Raw genomic sequence first — 25,582 nt, forward strand, 5'->3', positions numbered from 1 at the left:
GGGCCACCTACCTGCTCCTCTGGTTTGAAAACTTTTTTGGACTGCCACATATAGGCACTCAATCTATTTCATTTTTCTGGAGGGCCACCTACCTGCTCCTCTGGTTTGAAAACTTTTTTGGACTGCCACATACAGGCACTCAATCTATTTAATTTTTCTGGAGGGCCACCTACCTGCTCCTCTGGTTTGAAAACTTTTTTGGACTGCCACATACAGGCACTCAATCTATTCAATTTTTCTGGAGGGCCACCTACCTGCTCCTCTGGTTTGAAAACTTTTTTGGACTGCCACATACAGGCACTCAATCTATTTCATTTTTCTGGAGGGCCACCTACCTGCTCCTCTGGTTTGAAAACTTTTTTGGACTGCCACATACAGGCACTATCCAAATTAAATTGTCTCCATAGCAGCCTCCACACGTTGTCTCCATTGCTACCTCCAAAAGTCGTCCATATAGCTGCCTCCATACATCGTCCCCTTATCAAACGAGGTGTGTCAGGCAGAAATTTGGGTTGTTTTCATGGATTCCACATCAAAGTTGTTAACTTTGTCGCCACCCTGCTGTGTTATCCACAAAATATACTGGCAAACTTTAATGATTAACCGATATTATTTCAGCGCTTCTTGCGCATCTGTTGATTACACTGCTGTGTAATCCACAAAATATACTGCCAAACTTTTACCATTTACAGATATTATTTCAGCGCTTCTTGCGCATCTGTTTACATTCCCCTCACCCACCATATCCCAAACTTATAAGGACGCTACTACACTTAACTCGGTGGAGGCTGGGACCGAGTCTGACCCTGGGGCTGGTCATATACTGCCGACGCCGAGGATTGCGGGGCCTACCTCGGTCCAGGTCTCAAAGGCCTACTATACCTCCTCCTCCTCCCACCCCTCCTCCACCTCCTCCTCCGAATTACCATCCGTGGGCATGGCGCCATCAGTCGGTAGCTCTAGGCACAGCAGCAGTGCCGTCGCTAAGCGACAGCAGGCGGTGCTCAAACTGCTGAGCCTAGGCGATAAAAGGCACACCGCCCAAGAGCTATTACAGGGCATTCCACATCAAACTTGTTAACTTTGTCGCCACCCTGCTGTGTAAGCCACAAAATATACTGGCAAACTTTTATCATTTACCGATATTATTTCAGCGCTTCTTGCGCATCTGTTTACATTCCCCTCACCCGCCATATCCCAAACTTATAAGAACGCTACTACACTTGATCTTATACAAAAGGTTCTTAGAAGTGCTGTTTGGGGAGTAGCCTAGAGACAGGGGCTTGGATTGGCGAAAGCTCGCCTGGCAGCGGAGCGCCAGTTCCATCTCAAGATCCGACTAACATAGTTTTAACTGCAGCACCTTTAATCTACTACTAGTTCACTGCCTCCATACATCGTCCACTTATCAAACGAGCTGTGTCGGGCAGAATTTTGGGTTGTTTTCATGGCTTCCACATCAAACTTGTTAACTTTGTCGCCACCCTGCTGTGTAATCCACAAAATATACTGGCAAACTTTTATCATTTACCAATATTATTTCAGCACTTCTTGCGCATCTGTTTACATTCCCCTCACCCGCCATATCCAAAAAAAGAACGCTACTACACTTGATCTTATACAAAAGGTTCTTAGAAGTGCTGTTTGGGGAGTAGCCTAGAGACAGGGGCTTGGATTGGCGAAAGCTCGCCTGGCAGCGGAGCGCCAGCTCCATCTCAAGATCCAACTAACATAGTTTTAACTGCAGCACCTTTAATCTACTACTAGTTCACTGCCTCCATACATCGTCCCCTTATCAAACGAGCTGTGTCAGGCAGAATTTTCAGGTGTTTCACCAGATACATAGTGGAACGCGGCCCATCTGTCGCCGCCATGCTAGACCTGAAGTTGCAATCATAGCAGCGCAATATGGATGCCCCATACTGTCGCTCTTAATCATGGAACCATTTCCGTAAAAACAATTAAAAATAGAACCACTATGCTATTCCATTATTCCTAGGTGAAATATTCAAACGACCCGGTCTGCTTTGAAAATTATAATTTTTTCAAAGTAAACGCTTCTGGCCCCCAGACCCATTTTGGGTGGGGAGGAGCCGAGAGACAGGGGCTTGGACAGGCGAAATCTCGCCTGGCAGTGGACCGCCAGCTCCATCCCAAGATTAGGCAGCCTCAGAGGCATCCATGCATGCTGCCCCTGCTGTTTTCTGTCCATTTTGCCTCCACGATCCTCCACAGCGTCCACCAATGTCTCATTTCAACTCTCTATACCCCAGACGCTGGAGCACGAGAGGATATGCAGCACATCATCCCCTTATCAAACGAGCTGTGTCAGGCAGAATTTTCAGGTGTTTCACCAGATACATAGTGGAACTCGGCCCATCTGTCGCCGCCATGCTGGAAACCTGAAGTTGCAATCATAGCAGCGCAATATGAATGCCCCATACTGTCGCTCTTAATCATGGAAGTCGTCTCCATGGCTGCCTCCACATGTTGTCCCCTTATCAAAAGAGCTGTGTCAGGCTCATTTTTAGGGTGTTTCACCAGACACGTTATGGAACTTGGTCACTATGTCGCCACCATGCTGTGTTATCGACTAAATATACCGTCAACCTTTTGTTCACATAGGAAATCATTTCACCTCCTTTGGTGAAACCTGAGTCCATTTAGGGTATGTCGCCATGAGACTCTCCAGCCTGCCACTGCTGCCGCTGCCTCTGCATGCCGTCCCCTATAGTGTCAGGGTCAATTATTGCATGTTTTAGATGCTATCTAGCCTCATTCGGTCACTCTGTCATGGCCATCCTGTTGCCCATAATTTTGGCATAATGGTGCGATTAAGCAGCCTCAGAGGCATCCATGCATGCTGCCCCTGCTGTTTCCTGTCCATTTCCGTGGTGTTTCCATCCTTTTCTGAGGTTCCCAGGTGTTTGGCCAAGCTTCCCTGTGCAGAGCCTTGGTCCCCTTGAAAAATGCTCGAGTCTCCAATTGACTTCAATGGGGCTCTTTATTCGAGACGAGCACTCGAGCATCGGGAAAAGTTTGTCTCGAATAACGAGTACCCGAGCATTTTAGTGCTCGCTCATCTCTAGTGGCCGGCCTAATGCGAGAAGTAGAATAAGAAGTCATTCACACAGAAGTTTACCAAACCAGGAAACTAATGTACCCCAACCAGAGTTACAGAAAAAAAGTTTTTGGTACTACAAAAAAAACATGCATCTTTTTCACAATCAATAGACAAAAATTATATAAATTGGTTGAAATAATTAGTTCCCAAATAAAAATTAGATCTCATTATGGGAATTGCACAAAATCCATTGGAACTGCTCCAGACATTCTGAAAGAGACAGTTGGATCAATGTAGATCTACCTAATAAACATGAAAGGTAAGTATTAATTTAGTCTTCCTGCAGGCAATATGGATAATTGCTTAGGATTAACCAGCTATGTGTCAGCTCAAATATCTTTCACGTCTGAACTTCCCATAAGTTACTCTACGCGTGTAATTGTCCTCCACACAGCATTTAGGATATTTACAAAGAGAAATTCTTTTGTGCTAAAAATAGCATTTTTACAAAGGTCATGTTAATGTATGGAAATAATTGTAGTCTCTGTCATTTGGTTTAAGACACAAAAAAAACCTTATTTTTATCACTAAAACTGTGAAATGTATATTTATATCTGTGAGAACAGATGGAGAACTCACGTGTGCTGAGTTGTCCGCACTGTCATCAGCCACTAGAGGGACCATACCAAATCATATCTACTACACTTCAAGAAGCCGTTCACAAAGCATTACATTTCTGTTGTGTTTGACTTACTATTGTTCATAAATACCCCTAAACTATATGTAAAAACTCACTCAGTGTTAACAGACAACAATGTTCTTGTAGCATTAAAAAGTGCTGTTTTTCTTCTATGGATATGTTTGGAGGACCTGAAGACTGGCCCTGGTAAATGTGCATTTGGTTGAGCTGTTTGGACTTTTACGTTAATACAAGTATCTATTTGCATATATCTGTATGTGTTATCAAATATAATAAATACAACATTTTACACCATCCTTATGCGAGGGAGGGGCTTTTGAGCCACCAAAGTTTGCTGTCTCTAATACGTCTCTTGCTATTGCCTGCAGTGAAAGCGGGTATAATTCACATTAAAGGAAACCTACCAGTTCAAATGGTCGGTGTAAGCTGTAAATACCGAGCACCAGCTCAGGGTGCGCTGGTGCCAGAGCTCGTTAGTGTTATAAACCGCTGTATCGCGGTTTAAACACCTTTTAATGTTTAAATGTTCACAGCGCCGAAGCAGCTTCAGCTATAAACATTAAAAAATGTTTAAACCGCGGTACAGCGGTTTATAATACTAACGAAAGTAAGCACCAGCTCACCCTGAGTTGGTGCTCGCTATTTGCAGCTTACACCGACCATTTGAACTGGTAGGTTTCCTTTAAAAAGCTGGTGTGGATTTCTGTCTGTGACTGATTTAGTGATGCTCCAAATTTATAGCCTCTTAAGAAATTTGCCAGCTCTTCCTCAAGTAGTCTTGTACTCTACATTTTTGCTATACTACATATTATCTTCTTTTTGAATAAAGTTGGTAGGAGTAAGGGTCATGGCGCACACTTTTTGACGACTTTTTTTTTAGTCCTTTTTTAAGCATGCGTTTTCAGTGCCATCACAAAATACACTAAAACAATGTGAACTGTGCCAAAAGGAGTCCATTAGGTGGCATCTGATGAACATAGTGTGGCTTATTTACTAAGGGTCGAGGATCGCACTTTCGTCGGACTTTGCACCGTTTTTGGGTTATGCACAGCTTTGACAGGTATTTAACAGGTGTCTGTGCTGGGCTTCCATGCGACACAAATTGGGGGTCGTGCCGTTGAACGATCCAGCTGATTCGGACTGAGCATTCAAATTGTGTCGCAAAACAATGCACTTACATGCACCACAAAGAAGAAGGTGAACTCTGTCGGACCTAAACGGGGAAGTGACACATGCAGGAGATCGGGCGCGCGATCTTAGTGAATCGCGCCACAATGCATTATTGTCGGACAATGCACTTTCTGTGAACTCCGCGGACTGGGTAAGTAAATGTGCCCCAGTGGGTAATTTGTCCTTTACAGAAACTGGACCATAAGACAATACCCAATAGGCCTACATCCTTAAAGGGCACTACACTGTCGATCCCTAAGATTCTTGTCAGCCCTATACCATCCTTGTCAGCCCTATACCGGGTACAGCCCTTGTGAGGAGGAAAACTAATTGGTTCCAGTCTCTGTATAGGGTGTAATAGGGTCAGTTACTGACTATATGTGTATCTGGATGCTTTGGTACAGCTGCTCGTCACTGGGTTTGGTAAGCTCCAGTCATTTACTACTTATCTACGTGGCTGATTTCTCCTATGGACCTTAAGTGAGGAGACACAAAGCACCCTACTAACACACTTCTACGTGTCCTATTACAACCCCCTCAGATAAAGTGTGACCCCTGACACAGCTGACCTTTGTATCTATGAGCACAATACATATGGGGTGTAATGGCTGTCACCGTGCACACTGTGCGTGTGTGACTGGCCGTGCACGTCATGTGCTGCGGTAATTGTAGGATACGGGAACAATAGATGAAAGCCGCGGACAATGGGCGGCGGGATGTCAGCACACGGGGAACGCCGTTGTGTGTCAGCACGTCCCCCGGCAGCCGGTACGAGGCTCATACCTCACACGGCCATGTTCCCATTCATTTTTTGTTCCAACTAGTAAACAAAACGCTGCCTCATTCACCTGGGCGCCGCACACTAGGGGTTAATGTGCCGCCGCTGCCCGGCAGTTACGTAAATGCCCCCCTCCCTCTCTCTCCCCCCCCCCCCGGGCCTGTTATGCAATACACAGGACAAGAGCTACACGCTCTACAGTAACACCGTGTTCGCAAGCAGAGTTCTTAATGCTTTCACAGCGGCCCGCCCCCTGTCCCCAGCACCGCGCTCTCATTGGTCAACACTTGAAAATGCCGGAGCTGTGATTGGCTGCAGGAGACTCCTGTTTGAGTCACTGTACGCCTGGAAGTGCACACAGAGTAACACTGAGGAGTATTGACCTACTAACACAGATCTGTGGAGCAGCAGCAGCGGCGGCTGGAGAGGGGACACACTGCCTAGGAGTGCTAGCTGCCATCACACACAGCCGGGTACTGCCATGTCCTCCTGGAGGTGTCACCCCCTGAGGTAAGACTGCGGGCCAGCACGTACACAGTGGTGTGGCTTTTACATTGTATTGTTGTGTAAATATGTCTGAATGGGAATGAATGTGACAATGAGTGATCTGCCACTTTACAACCTGAGAGCTGCCACTATACCCACGGTGTAAGAAGAACAATGACCTCTACTATAGGGGAGGCAGCAAACACACGACGTGTCACATCACGAGAATAACGTGCCCGAAGAGCTTACAATCTCTATGCAGATGTACACATAGGACAGGTGGGCACAATACATGCGATACGTGCAGCAAGCTGTGGGGCACTGGCTCAAGTGCTGAGAGATGGATGACTTTACTGGGATGATGTGTTCTTTTGTTGTCTGGGAGCCGGGGGAGGAGGAGGCTCTAATATATTGCATAACCCATGTATGTGTGTATACGGGGCTGGCAGGCATGTATACAGTGCGGCTCACAATGTCTATTATATCATAGCTGAGTGTACGGCTTCATCTATATACAATGTAGCACGTGATTATTAGGCTGCTGTGTGTACTAGAAGGAGAGGGGGATCCTCCTATCAGCTATTTATATATATCATCCATATATACCTGTCTATCCATTTATTCTCATCATCCATCCTTATATTATATATGATGTGTATCTATATTGCTCTACTTTTCATATATTCATACTCTGTTATTCATACTAGTATCGCTAGTATCAATTCTCTGTTGTAAATACTATTTGTATACATACTTTCTATAATTCATGCTACTTGTATCTCTCATACGTATATTATATATAGAACATACTATTTGTTATATATACTCAATTATACGTTCTACTTGTATCTCTCTTATACATATATTCTCTATGGAACATACTACTTGTATCTCATATATCTATTTTCATTCATACTATCTGTATTAATGTATCATTATTCTCTATCACACATACTATTAGTACCTGTCTCATACACCCATTGTATATTGTACATTCTTCTCTGCCTCGTACATGCAGCCTCTATCATCCATACTAATTATATATCGATGTTCTGCATCACACTTTACTATTCACAAATCTGTTCTGTATGATACGTACTATTCCTTTTTATTCATTCATCTGTCTCGTACACACATCGATTCTGTATCATACACAGTATTTCTGTATCACATATCTATTCTGTATCATACACAGTATTGCTATCACACATACTATCTGGCATAGCTGTCTCCCTCTCTCCATCCATCGTGCTGAATGTCTGGGGCTGGGTGTCACTGGCAGCAGCGAGTTCCTGGAAATGCTATTATGTAACCTCAGCATAAGCCGGCAGTCCTGGCTCTGTGTGTGAAAGGGGAGCTGATGATGCGATTTTCTAAGCTTGTAACAATAGGGCAGTATCAGCGCAATAATAAGCGAAGGGGGGGGGGGGGGGTCATTCATGTATTTGCGGGTGTCTACTCCTTTATAGGCAGACAATGACTGTGAGCTCATTCTCCTCAGGGACCGGCACGTCTATATTTGTCCCAGCAGCATGTGACTGAGGCTCGGTCAATGTCATTGCCGCGCTCCCCCGGGTGATGCGAGTAGACAATGGCCGCGCTGGCTGTACACATGGCGCCGTGTATGTGGCGGGCGCTTGTTGTGATGGAGGGCAGAGCACGTGAATGCGGGCAGGGAGGAGCGGCACGGCCGGGCTCCGCATTCCTTTGTTCTCCTGCAGGGAAGCATGCAGCCGTGCCCATGCCGTGTGTGCCACTCCGCCAGGGGTAGCCTGGAGCTGGGGATAGCACGTACGAGCCGCAGCTTCTCAATGAACCGCCGTACTCTGCCTCCTCATTGTGGGCGGACTACAAGTCTCATCATGTGTCCTACACATTTTACATGTGCTACTACTGTCCCTATATATCTTTTTATATATATATATATATATATATATATATATATATATATATATATCCCAGAACTCCCCGCTTTCCTATTGTCACCTGCCGCAGGCTGTCCACGTTTACAAGATGGATTATGGCAGAGATGTCGTCAGTAACCTGAGGGCAAATGTTTCAGAGCCAAGACGTAATGTCACCCGCAACTGAGGGAACAGTGAGCCCATTGGAAGGGACAGGACAAATCCCTGAGCTGTGACACAGTTGTGTAATATCCATTGCATAATATCAGTCACAAGATGGCCCGGGAATGAGCCCTCCATATATGGAGAAGGTTGGCACCACTGTCATACCACACTGATGTTACTACATGTTAGTATCAATATTACCTGGATACAGTCTTCATATTCTATCCAGATGGGGGCAGGGTGTTAATAATTAGCTCTGATATATTCACACAACTATATACATGCTGTATACCCCACTACAACACTTAATAGGGGCATTGCTGTAGCATGTGCACAATATACAGATATACATGAGCTGTACACTCTGAAGGTCCCTGTATCCTATATATAAAGTAGTTATACAACTGCTTGAGAGGTACAGGGAGGACACTGATGTGCTCTATAAGGCGGGGGTGTGCTGGTATGGATTGTTAAGCTGCAGGCCAGATCTCTAGATTGTACTTTCGGTTACGAAATATATGATGACATAAATATACATACTTTCCTGAAAGAATGTGAAAATGTACCCAATGTCCTTACATTAAAGTGAAAGAGACAGGATATGTCAGCATGGGAGGGAGAGGCTGCATATTTGACATGACTCTTGAAACCTGACCCTTCAGTAAGGGGGTTTTTTACCCAAAGTAATGGGGCCTGCTGGCTAGCTGTAGCCTTGGTGCTAGTACTAGCTGCTGTGCTGCCATTCTTCATTCCCGGCTGCTGGTGACTGCTCAGGATCACCCTGTGCTAATCAGTTTTGAAATATGATCTTGGAGACAGGATAACACTGTTTGTTTGCACAGAGCGGGCAAGGCAGCTCTGGAGGAGGGAGGGATGCTTTGCCAGTCACGTATTCCCAATGTTTGTGTGTAGTCGTTCATTAACATTGCAATCCACAGACCAGGGAGAGATGGGAACTCTCAGCCTCCCCCACTGCTACAGGGGGAAAACAACTTCATAAAAGTTTTAGTGCTAAGGTAAAGATAGGAAGCATTATGACCTACTGTGACATTCACAAACAAGTAAACATTGTATGATCTATGGCACATTCTACTCACTACTGTTTATTATAACATTGTAAACCTGTATGATATCTATACAGGGAGATGGGAATAGACTGCTGCCAGGTGCCTGCTTATCTCCAGTTAAGAAAATTAAACATGGTGAAACCCAACATATCCAATTCACCTTTCCTCCAGCATTTTCCATCAGGCGACTTTTCACCAGTCTAAGATTTTCTTGCAGTTCTGTAAAAATCCATGTGTTTGGCTACAGTTTATCCACAGGCCATTGCAGTCACCAGATTCCCACCTGCATCAACCACTGCCCTCCAGCTCAACTCTTGGGGGTCATCCTACCAATCTAAATATTATTTTATCTGAAACAATTGGGGAGAGAGTTGTATGGCTTTAGTTTCTTACTTTTGGAACATTAGACCACACAGATTCATGTCTTCTGCTTTTGGTAAATTGTGTGTAATTACAGGTTAGTTAGTTCGTTGGGTAAATTTAGCCGCTGAAAGTAAAAAGTACATCGAAAGTGGGATTCCTTCTTGACTTGTGGAACTGGTTTGGTTTGGAACAGTTGTTCGGGAATTCTGGTGTGAAGTCATTTTAGTGCTGTTAGTGTTGCCAAAGCTAGTGAGCTGCCAAGTGTCACTTGAGTTTTCCAAATGTTACAACCATAGAGATATCTTTCTGCACTCACATTGAGCATGTCAAGGGTTAATTGAGTCCGTGTACTCCAACACTGCCTGCCTAATATGGAGTCAATACTGACAATTTAAAAGTTATGAACTGTCCTTAGAAAAGTGCTAGCATTTTCTGAAACTTCACATTTCCTTTATCGTGAGTTTAGCTCAGATGACCACCTAATGTGTATCAGGGTATCATAACTTTTTCCTAATGTTGGCTTCATTCTTGATTATATGTATTGAGGGGATTATGCCATCTTTAGAGGTGCCTTGAGGCTTTTCTGATAAAACTACCCCATAGACTTTTTATCCAGCCACACTCTGCTTTCCCCTGCCTGCTGTGAGTGACAGCACAGCACTGTGATACTTTGTACTTGGTTATTAATAGCATCCTAATGTAAACTTTGCAACATTTTTATAGACTTTTCCAGAATACGTCTGCCATTACTCACAGTACTATGTGTTCTTCGTATTTACATGTGATTAATAGGGGTTGATAAAAAAAACCTGCAGTTAGACTCAAAGAGAAACTGTCATCAGCAATTGGCCTAATAAACCACTATCAGAATATTGTCTAGCAGTGTGACACTTTATAGTTTTATGTTTCTTTCATGGTGTAGTGTGATGGCGGCATCCTGAAAATCAACTTTGAAATGAGCTGTAAATTGGTTGTATAAAGTCAAGGAGGAGGAGAGTTTAATAATGAAGTCAAGGTGGGAAGATCTGAACGCCTCCTTCTCTGTGATTGACATCATGAGATCTGGTTAGTGATGTCCCTGGATGCAGGGCCATCAAGGTGGGAAGATCTGAACGCCTCCTTCTCTGTGATTGATAACATGAGATCTGGTTAGTGATGTCTCTGGATGCAGGGCCATCAATTACAATATTATGAAGCGGCTTTCTGAGCAAGAGAGAGCTTTATTTCAGTGTTAAAATCTCTGCCTCCTTGACGTTATTCAACCAACTTACATCTCACTTCCAAGTAGATTTTATGGATGCCATCACATTGGGTCATGAAAGAAACACGATATTGAAGGTGTTCAGCTGCTTGACAACATCCTGGTAGTGGTTTTTATTTGGTCAATTTCTGATGACAGGTGCCCTTCAGTAAGTAATTTGCAGGTATACATCACTTTTGGCACCATTATATGATGCCATCTTTACACCATGTCACTTTATCAATTTACCATTGCTCTTTGAAGAAGTAAATATATGCCAGTATGACATATTGTAGAAGAACCAGAATTGTCTGTGGAGTTCAGATCCTTCCAGAAATGAATGTAAACCCCTCCATCAGTATTCCAAAATCTAGAAATTAAGGGGAAGCTCATTAGCCAGCTAGATGCTCAATATCATAGGAATGTGATTCAGCTGGCCATGTACTATTATATAAATATATGCTACATTATTATTGATTAAACTGTGGAACCTCTTTAACAATATGATATTAATCAAAATACATAGAAAATGTAAAGCCACTGATCGGTACCTCAATTTGGAACCACTCTATGTAATTCACACCTCTGCATAAACTTGCTATATTTAATTTGTGACTTCCTATTAGTCTTCTAAGTGGAAATGGGTGAATATCACCATTGCAGGAGAGAGTCATAATTAAATGGGGCAATCTGCCCATGCAAGGCCACATCTCCAGTCACAGCAGCTGCAAGACAATGGTAAGAGGAAAATGTTCTAGAGCTGGTACATGCATCCGTTGAAACATTTATGACATATACAGCGGGCACAACTCCTTCAGAATTAAATACCCTAATATTTAAGTGAATTTACCTTCAAACTACAGGTAGGCCCTCTTACCTAGTAAACTAGCATATTTTTTTATTTATTACCTCTGTGTTAATCCTATTAAATCATTATTTTTCATGTCTATTAACTTGTATGACCTCATTAGATGAGGAGATAAGAAGCTCAGAAAAGGACAACTCCCAACATGTAGTATGCAGCAAAGTCCATTCAGTAACAGGTTAGGTAAACGTGCTAATCCAGCATGTCGCATTGAAATGCATCTCCCATGGATTTAGTGTAATTATATATTACCTGGTAACATCCACTGTTATGGAACAGTTTATGTAAGACTAGTGTGTGTGTGTGTTACGTGTAGAAGTAATGTGCTAGTAAACTAAGGAGAAAGTCGAGTTCTTCTGTCTGGAACTGTAAATCATAAAGATTAAAGATGAAAGCGGTTACTATGCACCAGTTACATATCATAAAACCATCTGAGAGTTTTGAGGTTTTTATGTACTCAGTAACTTTCTGTACATGAAAGAATACTGCTCCTTATGAGTGTGAAGATTGGGCATCTCTGCTTGGCTATTCTTGAATGTAATTCTTTGAATATACGTATTATCACACTGTGATGTCGGGATATGTCTTATATAATGTGAAAGGGTAACAATCTTGGATAGATAAATATACTACTGGACAGATAACATTTCCTTATTACCCCTGGTATGAAGACAGGATGTTCTGGTTCCCTCTCTGTCTATGTCATTGCATTTATGAATCAGCAATGAAACGTAATGTGGAGATTTACTTACACTAAAAGAATAAAAAAAACTGGTCAGGTGCCTAGAGAACGGCCATAAAGGCAAGTTATAAACACAATACACTTACTGTACTTGTAGATGTGCTTGTCTTTTGTTTCACAATCTCCATGATGAGCTGTGATTGCCTTCTTTGTGGTTTTGTGGGTTTTAGCCCACATAATCTGTTACAGCAGCAGTGAGCAGTGGAGCGCCATCTCTCCGACCCTTGGAAATGGGAACCTTCCAAACTGCTGTGCTTAGACAAAGAAGAATTTCACAAGTGTCGCTTTTGCTGTAACTTAACTAGGCGCTGCAGTTTCTGTATGTGTATGCAGATTACCTGCTAATTCAGAGCCTATTGATGAAACAAAATGAAACGCCACAAGAGTGTTAGAACTACTCTTACAGTCATTACCACAAACTTAATAAAACAAGCGCCACTTACTCATATGAAGATGGATAAGGATGAGGATCACTAGAGTCAATGATCAGCATTGATTTACAGGGTGCAGGCTGGTAGTATTCCGCCCATACTAAATGCCATGCATTATTCCTTGATAGAAAGTAATTAAGACCCCCTAGTCAGTACAGAATGGGGAGACAGGAAAGCATTTTATGAACAACATCAGTTTTGTTAGCCGTCACTGCTTTTTGTTGCAATTCTAGCAACCAGTTTTAATGTTAGTCAAAATATATACCAGCAAATGCATATTACAGTTTATTTCAGTTAACATGTAGTATGCCATTGTCTGTGAAGAGCTCTTAGTCACTCACAAAGCCTCTTCACTGACCTCAACAGAAACACTGACAATACAGTATGTAATTATTTCCAAGATGAAATGTTCAAAAGTGCAAAATGTCACCTCAAATTAATGCACATAAACATATAAAACAGCAAAGGTCATTATACCCACATGTAAGTCTGAAGAAACGCCCACATTGTCTCTTGCTGCAGATTTGTGTCCTTACTGGACATATACATGTCTAGCAGTTGTCTGGTTGTAATACTCCATAGTGCGGATGGGGCAGCATGCCACATACCAGACTTGTTATTCAGTGGGCACATTGTGGATAGCTTTTAGAATCAAGTTGGTGGCAGCTGATGTGCAGTTGATGGCTATTTACAGCAAAAAGTTGGAGCAATATATATTAGGAGTTTCACAATAGGATAGTAAATAATGATCAACACCATTAAACTTTTCTATGATCTCTATGTTGCAATATAATGATCCTGATATGTCAGCTCATGTTGCCTTATTTGGGTAATGTCCATAGGTTTGGGGAGAAATCTGCAGAACGGGGACTACAAGTCTTCTTGTCTGCTTTAGGGTGATGGCTCATGTGGCTTTTGAACACGTTTTTGGCCCGTTTTTAAGCAGTCCGTCAAAAACCGCATGTGTTTTTTGAAAATGCATCCGTTTTTGTCTGGTTTGACCAATTATCTTAATTCAAACCTGTCAAAAACGTTTTTTTTTAAAAACGCATGCGGTTTTTGATGGACAGCTTAAAAACAGGCCAAAAACGCGTTCTAAACACCACTTGTGCCATCACCCTTAGACTTGTGGGTTTTGTTAGTCCTGTTAAACGACTGTAAGTTCCAAAGAACTCAATGGAGCACAGGACAGAGATTTACCCCTGTTATCCAAAATGTATCTCCTTGTCTGTGAATAGGGGTTGCATATAGTTAATAACACAATCCCTTTAAAGTAAGACACTACACGTTTTTGCTGATGTTAAAGAAAAGCATATGTTTTATATTAAATTATTTGCTGTCTATTTAGGCTATGTACTGCCAGCTTAAGTTTGTGATTTTGCAATCGTCTTAGTTTCATACAACACTTTTTTTTTTATTTGTGCATATTCATTCCATTAATGATTTGATGTCTGTCTTTGGGTTGTTTTATTCCATGAAGAGAGCGAGAGATAAAATTAGATTAATGAGCCATTGTAAATGAGTGAAAAGCTAACCTTGTTGGCTGTCTTTGTGTACCTTGGCAGCATTCTCACTGAGCATTAGCTGGCTAGATATTTTTATGTGAACAGTTGTTCTTTTACTATTTTTGATTCACTGAAAACCTAACAAACCATGGTGAGTAAGTCACAAAAACAGAAGCATCAGTTTTCTGCCAAGCATAGTCACAGTCAGCAAGTCATCCATTTCACGTACTGGCTAATGACTTCTTGTATGAATGGCCTCTACACGGAAATCATGTGATAATCGTTTGTTATTTATTCAGTAGCATTGTTAGATTTAGGTATTGGATGTGAATCACCCGTTTCAAGTATTGAGCTTCTTTCTCCAATGAGTATTGCCTAAGCAACATTTTTTTTTTGTCATTTCACTCTCAGAAAGACGAAGCAAGAAACAGCAACTCTGTGCCTTGCCTGGAATTGACATATACCAAGAATGTATACCCAAGAAACACAAATGCCACATAAAAATTATGCCATTATATAAAGCAGAAATATCTGTATCAAACAGTATTGTTGAATTGTGTAAGTGTGACCCCAGACTGGCTTTACAAAATGTGGTTACATCCAGTATGTGTTAACACATGACATTTAAGCTCACTGTGTTTGGGTATATATTTAGTTTATCAGGGGCTTTTTCTTCTCCATTCAAGTTCACTTTTTCCACTTCTCTTTGAAATACCAATTAATCATTCCACGCTATTACTGCTCTTACATCCTCAGACTGGGGACAAGCTCAGCAAGAGTAATGTAAGCAAAGCAAATCTGCTTGTATGAAGGCATTGGTGCACCTGATTATAATTCTGTATGAACCACAAACATGCCCTGTATAAAGAAACATGTAAAATTGCAGAAGTGTTTGTGATTGTGGTTGTGGTTGCAATAGCAAACCAACACTTCTGTAGTTTTAGGGTAAACTTCTTCCTTAGGAGAGGGACTTTTAGTTATAGACTGGTATTGCAAAATACTGACAGTGTTTTATGTCTGAATGTGGCTTTTAATCCTCTTTTCCTGATTATAATTTTTTTTAATCAATATTTTCTCATTTTTGCAGGTAAGAAGGCATATTCGTGGCAGACGGAAAAGATGATCACAGACTTAAAGTTTCAACTCCTAGGAAGACATATTAATAGCTAATGGAATTCATTATAATTAAGATATTAATGTTCACACGGTTTAAGAAACACTGTCAGAAAGTTCTCTGCAGTAACGGTGGGCTGTTTCTATCACCAGTTGCGGCTGATGCAACTCAGAAAAATGCCAACCATTAAAAAAGAGCAAGAAGGTGCCGATTCTAGGAACAGTATGGAAAATATGCTAGTGCTTACTCCCAATATGCCTGACATGTCTGAATCAATGGACTCTAGTAACGACATGTTGTATAATGAAGGGGTGGGCTCAAAAAATAAGTCCTCCTCCTGTCGCAGAAAAAGAGAATTTATTCCTGATGAAAAAAAAGATGCCACCTACTGGGAAAAAAGAAGGAAAAACAATGAGGCTGCAAAGCGATCTCGGGAAAAACGCAGACTGAATGATATGGTTCTAGAAAATAAACTGATTGCATTAGGCGAGGAAAATGCAAACCTGAAAACGGAGCTGCTATCCTTAAAACTTAAATTTGGATTGATAAGTTCTGCATCGTACGCCCAAGAGATACAAAAAGTTACCAGTGCCACAGCTGTATATTTCCAGGAATATGCAGCTGCTAAATCAAGTGCAAGGTCTTTGTCAGGAGAACATGAACACCCTTTGATAAGCAGTAGTTGTATCTCTGTAATCAAGCACTCCCCTCAGAGCTCGATTTCTGATGTATCTGAGGTATCATCTGGAGAACACGTCCAAACAAACCCTATCCAAAACAACTGCAGGACCTCTGAAATGCCATTTCAAAGGGTAAAGCAGGAACCTTTGGAAATTGAGAGCTTCACTCGGGAGCCTAGGGAAGAAAATCCCTCTTATGCTGCATCTATCTATCGTAATTATATTGGAAGTACATTTCCTGCGTACGCACATTCTCCCCCACTCTTACAGATTAACAGTTCCTCCAGTAATTCTCCGAGAACATCAGAGGCTGATGAAGGAGTGGTGGGAAAGACTTCTGATGGGGAGGATGAACAGCAAGTTCCTAAAGGTCCTATCCATTCCCCTGTTGAACTGAAAAATGGTCATACAACGGTCATAAAAGTCCCAGAGGTAAACTCCTCTGCACTGCCTCATAAACTGCGAATCAAATCAAAAGCAATGCAGGTAAAAGTGGAAACACTGGAGAACGATTTTGATGCCACACAAAAACTGCCACTGCCAATTGACATGTCCTCAAAAAGGCACTTTCCCCTTGAAAAACATAGTAGTGAACCTCTGGTACATTCTTCTTTGTCCCCCTTGTCAGTTCAAGTGACTAATATTCCAGAGTGGCCTATAAAATCAGGACAGTGGCACCACCAGGAACTTGATAAAATGCCAAACATTTGCAAATCTTCTGCAATTGCCGGAATGTCAGACAATGTCTACAAAGCTTCTGAGCCAGAGAGCTTGTACTTAAAGCGAGGTATTGCAAATCTATCTGCCGAGGTGGCCACGCTGAAAAGACTTATCTGTACGTCAGATTCCAGCTAAATTACTACTGAAATGAATTCAGATTCTTAATGTTAAAGTTGTTGTTTGCAGTAAATTGGTATGTTTTGTAAGATGCTGATTTTCACTGGACTTGTGACGTCATTTCACTGTTTTGTTCATGTAATGATGTCTACTAAATATTGTCTTTTTTTGTGCACAATATTCTGAAGACTAGATTGTGTTATTATGATCACTATGCCTTGTGTACAGTTACGTAGCTATTGCAAGGTTGTAAATATTTAAAAACCTATTTTTGCTGGTCTGTTATAAACTGTGCGGGTTACCACTTATAATAAAGTATTGGTGACGAAGAAGGAACGTTGGTCTAAATCCAGGGGTAATTAGAAAGTATTGTGTTTTTAATATGTACCAGTGTAAAAATGGAAAATGTGTAAATTTGTTTTTATGTCGTTCTGGGTAATATGTGTATGTGGCCCAAAATTGATTATTGCAGTTGTGAAACAAAAGTGAACACTTACCAGCTGAGCGCCTGATTATGAAAGGTGATATTGTTTTGCTTATTTTATCTTTTTATACGTATGCCCTAATAGGGTTCCTCAATAAAGTGAAGGTAAAACAACTTGATATCATTATATTTGACATTTATATTTACCTTATTCATCCTGGAACATCAGCTTGTATGCATACCACAGGCCACCATATATTCTATACATTAACAGATTGTTACTTCACACAACATAATACCTCCAGCTCTCTGATATTATCAGTTCACTTTTTTTCTTTTACTATTGGCAAAAACAGGGAATTAAGACATTAAAAGTCTTAAGAGTAATAATGATAATAATAAAGTGAGAATGATAAAGCCATCCAAGAAACATCAGGCTTCATATTATATCAAGTAATGGGGTTGTTTCATCCTCTGAAGTGTTAAAGAGAAGTTTTTTATTACAATTCTATATATAAGAAAACCTGAAACTTTATAGAATACTTCATTAACTACACAATTATTGGTAGAAGAAAACAGGCAAACTTTAGGGCAGAGATTATCAACCTGTGGGTCCCGACCCAAGCGGAGTCGAACGACCAAAACATAGGGGTCGCCTAAAGTCGTTGGAGTCATGATTTTATAGCATTTTTTCCACATCGCAATAAAACAACTGTACATTATGCACACACTAGTTGCAACGGGACCTTGAATGACATCATTCAAGGTCTCGCTGCAGGGGTCGCTATGGCAGCTGTATTTCTATACAGAAATACAGCTCCTACAGCCTGCCTGCTAAAAGACCTGTGATGATGTAATCATCACATGACCCTCTGGCTTCTCAATCACATACAGCAGGGCTGCTGACAGTGAAGAGGGGATCAAGGATGGATGGACCTGTGGGGATTCTGGGTAAGATCTGGGATTATTTGTTGTGGAGTGGGGCATGTTTTGGTGGGGGCAGATCTGGGAGGGAATTGTGTGCTGTGGAGAGATGGGGGAGCGGGTGACAAGACCAGGGGGTTGGATTCTGTTTAAGGAGGGAGGCAATACCAGGGGGGAGTAGCAGACATTGGGGGCTACCTGAGTGAGGTGAGGAGGAAGATAAGGCCTGAAGGGAGCAGTGTTATAGTAATGTTTTACTATAGGGGCAGTAGTATAGTAGTTATATTCTTGTTCATATTTGGAATTATTATAGTAGTTATATTCTTGTTTATAGGAGGCAGTAGTATAGTAGTTATATTCTCGAACTGGGGGTGTCATAAACTGCTCTATGCAAGAAGGCATTCGAAAGCAAAAAGAAAGGCAGGAGTATAATAATGCAACAGACAGGAATATCAAGGCAGAGAGCACCCTCCTACATGCACACGCTCACCAGGTAGAAGAGCAAAGCAAATGGTGCATAAAAATCAGAATACTTGGCAGGCAGACCCATAAAGTCTCAAGTCTAGGTCCACACGGATGACCCAAAAACAGCTTGGCTCAGAATGCATTAAACATAAAAACATAGAAAAAGGGGCTAGTGCAGTGAATGGGAACCGATGCTGGGAAAACTAAAGCCCAACTAACAGTGCTCACAGGCCATCCCCTCTGAATGAATAGTAGTACACAAGCATGATGCTGCTAAAGTTCTTACAACAGTGCTGGGGGGGGGGGGGGGGTTGTGTAGCCTCTTGGTGAGAAAAGCAGAAAGCTCTTCAGGCTGAATGACTTAATCACAGTTGTAGAGTTGCATTGTTGCATTATAACTTCACTTTTCACTGGTATGATTAAACATGGATACTACTTTCTGTAATTTTGCATAGTCTTAACTGCTGAAATATTACCTTTCATTGTCTATTGATATTAAGGGTCTGCCAGGTTCAGGACACAGAGGCAAGTATAATTTCCAATCCCTGTCCCCTGCCAATGTGAAAAATGAACTTACCTTAAATTTGTTTTGGGTTTCTCATTTGTAGGGGCAGTCCTATCACGGTTCACTTGACCATGTTTTAAACTGTAATGTCTTATTTTGTATATATATATATGCCCCATGATCTGTAAAGGGCTGTGACAACTCGCGTAACAAGACTCCAGTGGCCTGTGCGAACTTGCACTGCAAACCCCATCCCACATATAACATTCAGGAATACAAATACAGTATATGCTACAGACATATAAATATAGCAGCAAACTCATATACTCAAAGCCCCTTTAGTAATGTACAGGCAGTCCCCGGGTTACATACAAGATAGGGTCTGTAGGTTTGTTCTTAAGTTGAATTTGTATGTAAGTGGGAACTGTATATTTTATCATTGTAGCTCCAGCCAGAACTTTTTTGGTCTCGGTGACAATTGGATTTTAAAAATGTTGGGTTGTCATAAGAATCAGGATTAACAATACAGCTTCATTACAGACACCTGTGATAACTGTTATAGTTGTTTATTGTAGCCTGGGACTAAAGTACAATAAATTACCAATATCCAGAGGTCCGTTTGTAACTAGGGGTCGTATGTAATTTGAGTGTTCTTAAGTAGGGGACCGTCTGCACTGTCCAATATGCTAATTTATCAATATTCTTTCTAGGAGTAGTCCCCATTAAAATATATTATCGAGCGAGAGAGAGGGACAAGGGAGAGGATGATGCTGATAGTAGCAAAGTCTGTAGGTGTTTAAGCTTCTCTCCACTGTATGTAAAGCGCTGAGCTCTGGGTAAGGGTATGCAATGAGCTGCAGGGTGAGAGTGGTGCAGTTACCTAGATGGCTGGGAGGATACAAGGGCTTCCACCAGAACAGGTTACTCTCTGGTGCTTCCCTGTAACATCTCTCTTTTCTGGAAGCCACTTCCAGTGGAGTAGAGGTTTTAGAGGAGTTGTTTGTGGTTGTTGCCCTCATTTGCATGTCCTACCTACCTTCCAGCAGGCTCTAAGTAAACTGGAAAGTACTAACACTACCAGAAGTAGTTCCCACCACATACTGTCTGTGTCATTGTTGCTGTCGGGGTTCAGGGTCAGTGGACCCTCTGGACCACTGTGGGAGGTGGTACTAGCTGACACCAGGGACCGGAATCTAAGTGGCATCTGGTCTTCACCAGAGCCCGCTGAAAAGCAGGATGGACTTGCTGGGGAAGGGTGCCACCAGGTCGTTCCACAGGTGCGACTAACCTGTGGTGGCAGCCGAGGTCGTTGTACAGATTCAGCAGGCAGTCTCGTGGTCAGAAGCAGGCAGAAGTTCAAGGCAGGCGGCCTTTAAATCTTCGAGTGCTGGAGCAAGAGCACCCTAGGGTGAGGACGTGTGCGCGGCCTAGCCTGGATGGGAGCAAAAGCATGGAGAGGTGAGTGCGGGCCAGGGGACAGAGCAGCGCCGCCACGGAGAGGGGCACAGGTGTGCCTGCGATCCAGGACATGGATCACAGGGACACCTGTGACAGTCGCCAGTTGGTGTGTGAAGTGCAGTCTCAACATAACTCATTCTCTGCCTACTAGTTACATTGGTACAATAAATACATAAAACAGTTCACTTAAGAACATGTTACCTCATAAAAGATATAAAATACCACTTGCGCACAGATGCCTAGGCCCAGTAACAGAAATTGTGTATTGTAACTCTACAAATATACTGTCCAAAAGTCCCCCTTATTAATAAAGTGTCTCGCAGCAGCCAATCTTATTAATATATTGTCAAGCAGCCCCCCTTATTAATGTACTGTCCAGCAGCAGCCTACCTTATCAAATATTGTCCAGAAGCAGCCCCCCCTTATATATGTACTGTCTAGCAGCAGCCCCCCTTATGTATTTACTACCCCCCCCCTCTTTCTTGAAATGTCCAGAAAGGTTTGTGTGCTCTGCCCACACACACTGTATGATCCATCGGTGGCACGGTGTAATAACGTCATACAGTGTGTGTAAGCAGAGCTTGCAGATGTGTCTTTGCCTGCCCCCTCTGGTAACCAATTGTATGGATGTCTTACCCTTTTTCTTTCTTATGGACCCGCAGTTTGCTTTCTGACAGATGTGGGCCCCCTCCATCCACAGTTGCATTCCCTGCCTAAGTGATTATTACACTCTTGGCTGTGAAATATGATAAAACTATATAAATGCACCTGTGCTCCATTCCATATGGGACACTTTCTGTAGGGGGATGTATCTTTAGTAGCACAACCAATTTAATTGTGAAGGCGAATACTGTGAACCAATGTGTAGCACACCTCACAATTATGTAAATCAATTTAGATACTTAACAGTCCTTAAATGTAGCTGCAATTTATTATACAAATATGTGCACAAACATTTTGTGAAGTACCTTTTCATTAAAACACGAGAAAACATTCATTGGAAAATAACCTTTTGAGAGAAGATGTTTCAGTTAATGGCTAAGGGGCTTAAGAACAGCGCTTTGCAAATTCTATTTAAAGACATGACTAAACAGCTTGCTGCAAATGAGTGCGCAAAAAACAAGATAGTGAAGTAACAACAGCTCATCGGAAAACATTGTAGTTTCTTGGAAATGTTAGCATGTGTGTTTGTTTGCCTAGCTGTCTATTTATAGCAGGACAGCGTGTCTGCATCCTTTTTCTACCTAATCGATAGATGTGTTCACTTCAGGAACGCAAAAGCAAATACAAAACACATAATGACAACAGGATGTACACTAACATGAGACATATAGAACATATCATATTGCTTTAGCCTCATTTTTCTGCTCCAATTTTGTTGTTTACAGTGATGCTACAAGTTACAGGGTTCGAGACCTTAAAAAAAAAATATATAAGTAGTTGGGAGGGTGCTGCTTAAAAAAATAAACATTTACTTACCTCTGCGGTCCTTCTTTATGTCCTGCGGCGCTGTCTCTCTGGTCCGTGCCCATTTTATTTACAACAGGGTTCAGAGTTCAGCTTCCGGCGTGCCCTGTAAACAAACGGGTAGAGACCGCGGAGGTAAGTAAAATGTTTATTTCTTTAAAAAAACCCGCTCCCAGGCACATATCTTTTTTAGGTATCAGACAACCCCTTTAATGCTTGCTATTTTTGTTAGTTATAAACACAGTTTCTACTATAGTTTATTATTTTCTACTAAAAAAGTAAGTAATTAATACATGCCTATTGTCACTTACTGCATTCCCCAGCCAGGCAAATCTCCCAAGAACCCACACCCTCCTTACCAAAAATACAAAAATAAATCTACCCTCAAAATCCATCATGATAAACCAGGTACACAAATTCATAGATCCAGGACCAAAAAATAAGTACAAGAGGGTGTTCATGATATAAATTCATAGATCTTTATTAAATAAATCATTAACATGATTAAAAACCATTAAAAAGCATGCTCATGGTGCATAAGACAGAGAATAAAACAATAGTCCCGACAAATAAATCAATCAGGTAACACAATGATTAGGCAAGGGATAAAGCATGTCCAAAGATAAGATCAAATAAATAATGTAAAGGTAAATTCATATTCCAATAGTGTACATTGGGTGATAAATATGAGGACAATCATAAATCCATTGTTACCTACATAGTCACAGTTGGATGGTCATAAAGAGCCAGGGACTAATATTGTCAAATGCATAGATCCAGGCACCGTAACTGTGGTAATCCTCTTATATTTGTTAACCATGGTCTCCTTCCTTCTAATGTTAACGTAAAATTATGCTAATCGTTAACTGAACCCATCCATGCACTGTCTTCACAGGCTGTAACACTGTGCAGGAGCATGCCTCCGCTCTCCCCTGCTCCCTCAGTACGGCCTTCCTCACACTGAGGGGGAAGGGGGGGGGGGGGGAGTGCTCCTAGACAGTGTAACAGTATGTAAATTTCAGCACAAAGGGGCTCTGTTAATGTCCAGCCCAGAGCTGCTCTGGTCTATTTAGCATTTACTTAAATTTAAAAGTTGATTTAAGAAGGAATGAGACCATGGATAACAAATATAATCCTGACCGGTTTTGATGATAGATTATCTTAGTACACAATGCCTTTCGGCTTACCATTTGCTTTTCTAAACAGGAAAAAAGGTATGTGAATGCTTAATAGAGAGATAGAGACCTAAAGTAAGTTACATAGTTCTAGGTGCCATGTGTTGTATTAAAGGATATTACAAGAGCTTTACCTGATTTATGTGGAGTTAACCTTATTATCACCCACTATTGTCAATTGTGGATTATAATGTGGGCTCAAAACGCCCACCAAAGCTATTTAGCACGTCTGTACCGGTAATTAGGGAATCAATTCTTGAGTCAGAGCGGTGCAGGAGAGATACCTCGATCTACCTTCTCTATGAGACCTGTGTCCAACTGCAAGTCGAAGAGCCAATGCAGAGGTGACAGGAGAAGAAGCGGCTGCAGGATCTCTGTAAGGTATGCCATGGTGGGGTACTGTAGATAAGTATACAGAATGAGGAGGGGTTGCTACATACAGTAAGGGGGAAAAAAAAGTATTTATTCAGCCACCAATTGTGCAAGCTCTCCCACTACTACACCATAGGAAGCAAACAGAAAGAAAGTGTACTCTAGCACTCCATCGGATGGTAAAATAGCAGTCTTTTTAATTTTAATATCTAAAAGTCCATATTGCATAAGAGATGCAGCCCTTAAACCAACCTGTTTCGACTAATCATAGTCTTAATCATGGTATGGGATACCATTATTAAGACTATGATTAGTCAAAACACTTTGTTTTAAAATAATAAAATAAAAAGGACTGATGTTTTACCATCCGATGGAGTGCTGGAGTACACTTTCTTTCTGTTTGCTATTTGTCACCTGTTTCGGGGTGGGGATAGGTGCACACTCTGAATGTGAGAGGGCCAGGTGAGCTGGATTTGGTTACACCATAAGAAGAGTGAAGAAATCAGGCGAGACCTTTTTGAGGCTAACTGAGTATATTTGATGGTGAGCTTTCAGGAATACTAGTTCTTTTTGTCAGACATGATGTTATGCATGAAACAGAAAATTCACAGCATTTTATACACACTAAACAGTGGTCATCAAAGGATAGTAAAAAAAAAACCTCTAAAACAATAGTTTGATAAATACAGGGACATCTTTTCAGGATGGCAATAAAAACATTAAAAACCTGTGAGGCGAGACACAACAGCCCTGGCTCTTACCTGCTTGTGGCCTCCAGGTCAGAGGTAGGAGGTCATGAAGCTGGCATGAATGTTAAGACCACTGGAAGGTGTTGAATCTTCTAATTAATTTATACTCCCATTGTTTCCTTTCCCTCCGTGTCTTAAAATGACCTCAACTATGAGAGACAAAACGTGAAAACACATCCAGAAAATCACATTGTCTGATTTTTAAAAAATGTATTTGCAAGTTATGGTAGAATACAAGTATTTGGTCAATAACAAAAGTTCATCTCAATACTTTGTTATATATCCTTTGTATATTACAGCGGACACTCACTTCTAAGGGGTGTTAACCCTTTACATGCTGATCAGAGGATTGCTTGTTCAAACTAACCTGTAAGAAAAAAAAAGTTTAAAAAATGTAACATAATAAGTAATCTGCACCGTTTAAAATTTCCAAATAAAGAACATTATAAACTGAATTAAATTTTTCATCAAAATTTTCAACCCGCGCTTTTCAAAATACACTTATTGATCACCATATACAGGAGCCATTGTCTGCTGCTGTGGCAGTCAGAAGCTGAGCCGTGATTGGTTAACATTTTGCCACAGGTCATTAATATGAGCTCTGAGCTTTGATTGGTTAATACAGGCAATAAGCATAAAACATTGCATAAAATAAGCATAAAAATTGGTTAATACAGGCAATAAGCATAAAGCTTATGTGTGAGGTAATATGGATAGGGAAAGAGACAGGCAAGGAGAGCGAGTGAGCGCGAGACAGGCAAGGAGAGCGAGTGAGCGCGAGACAGGCAAGGAGAGCGAGTGAGCGCGAGACAGGCAAGGAGAGCGAGTGAGCGCGAGACAGGCAAGGAGAGCGAGTGAGCGCGAGACAGGCAAGGAGAGCGAGTGAGCGCGAGACAGGCAAGGAGAGCGAGTGAGCGCGAGACAGGCAAGGA

At 41.7% G+C, this 25,582-nt stretch overlaps 1 protein-coding gene and 1 long non-coding RNA gene across 2 annotated transcripts; one reads left to right on the forward strand and one right to left on the reverse strand.

Annotated features, from left to right (window-relative positions):
* The first annotated feature begins 5,996 nt into the window (after positions 1 to 5,996).
* Positions 5,997 to 17,709, forward strand: NFIL3 (nuclear factor, interleukin 3 regulated). Its single transcript, XM_072150760.1, has 2 exons — positions 5,997 to 6,222; positions 15,568 to 17,709. Exon 2 carries the CDS (start codon positions 15,756 to 15,758, stop codon positions 17,127 to 17,129), a length of 1,374 nt encoding a protein of 457 aa, XP_072006861.1. The 5' UTR covers positions 5,997 to 6,222; positions 15,568 to 15,755; the 3' UTR covers positions 17,130 to 17,709.
* Positions 17,710 to 20,728: 3,019 nt separating this feature from the next.
* LOC140080750 (uncharacterized) lies at positions 20,729 to 25,024 on the reverse strand. Its single transcript, XR_011849916.1, has 3 exons — positions 24,961 to 25,024; positions 24,663 to 24,799; positions 20,729 to 20,861 (listed from the first exon to the last, which is right to left on the reverse strand). It is a non-coding gene; the product is annotated as an uncharacterized lncRNA (long non-coding RNA).
* Between the last annotated feature and the right edge of the window lie 558 nt (positions 25,025 to 25,582).

Source organism: Engystomops pustulosus, chromosome 1 (genome assembly GCF_040894005.1).
Source record: "Engystomops pustulosus chromosome 1, aEngPut4.maternal, whole genome shotgun sequence".
NCBI lineage: Eukaryota > Metazoa > Chordata > Amphibia > Anura > Leptodactylidae > Engystomops > Engystomops pustulosus.

Bases quoted from the DNA above. Each gene is read 5' to 3' on its own strand.
- NFIL3 (XM_072150760.1), top strand. From the start codon at position 15,756: ATGCAACTCAGAAAAATGCCAACCATTAAAAAAGAGCAAGAAGGTGCC.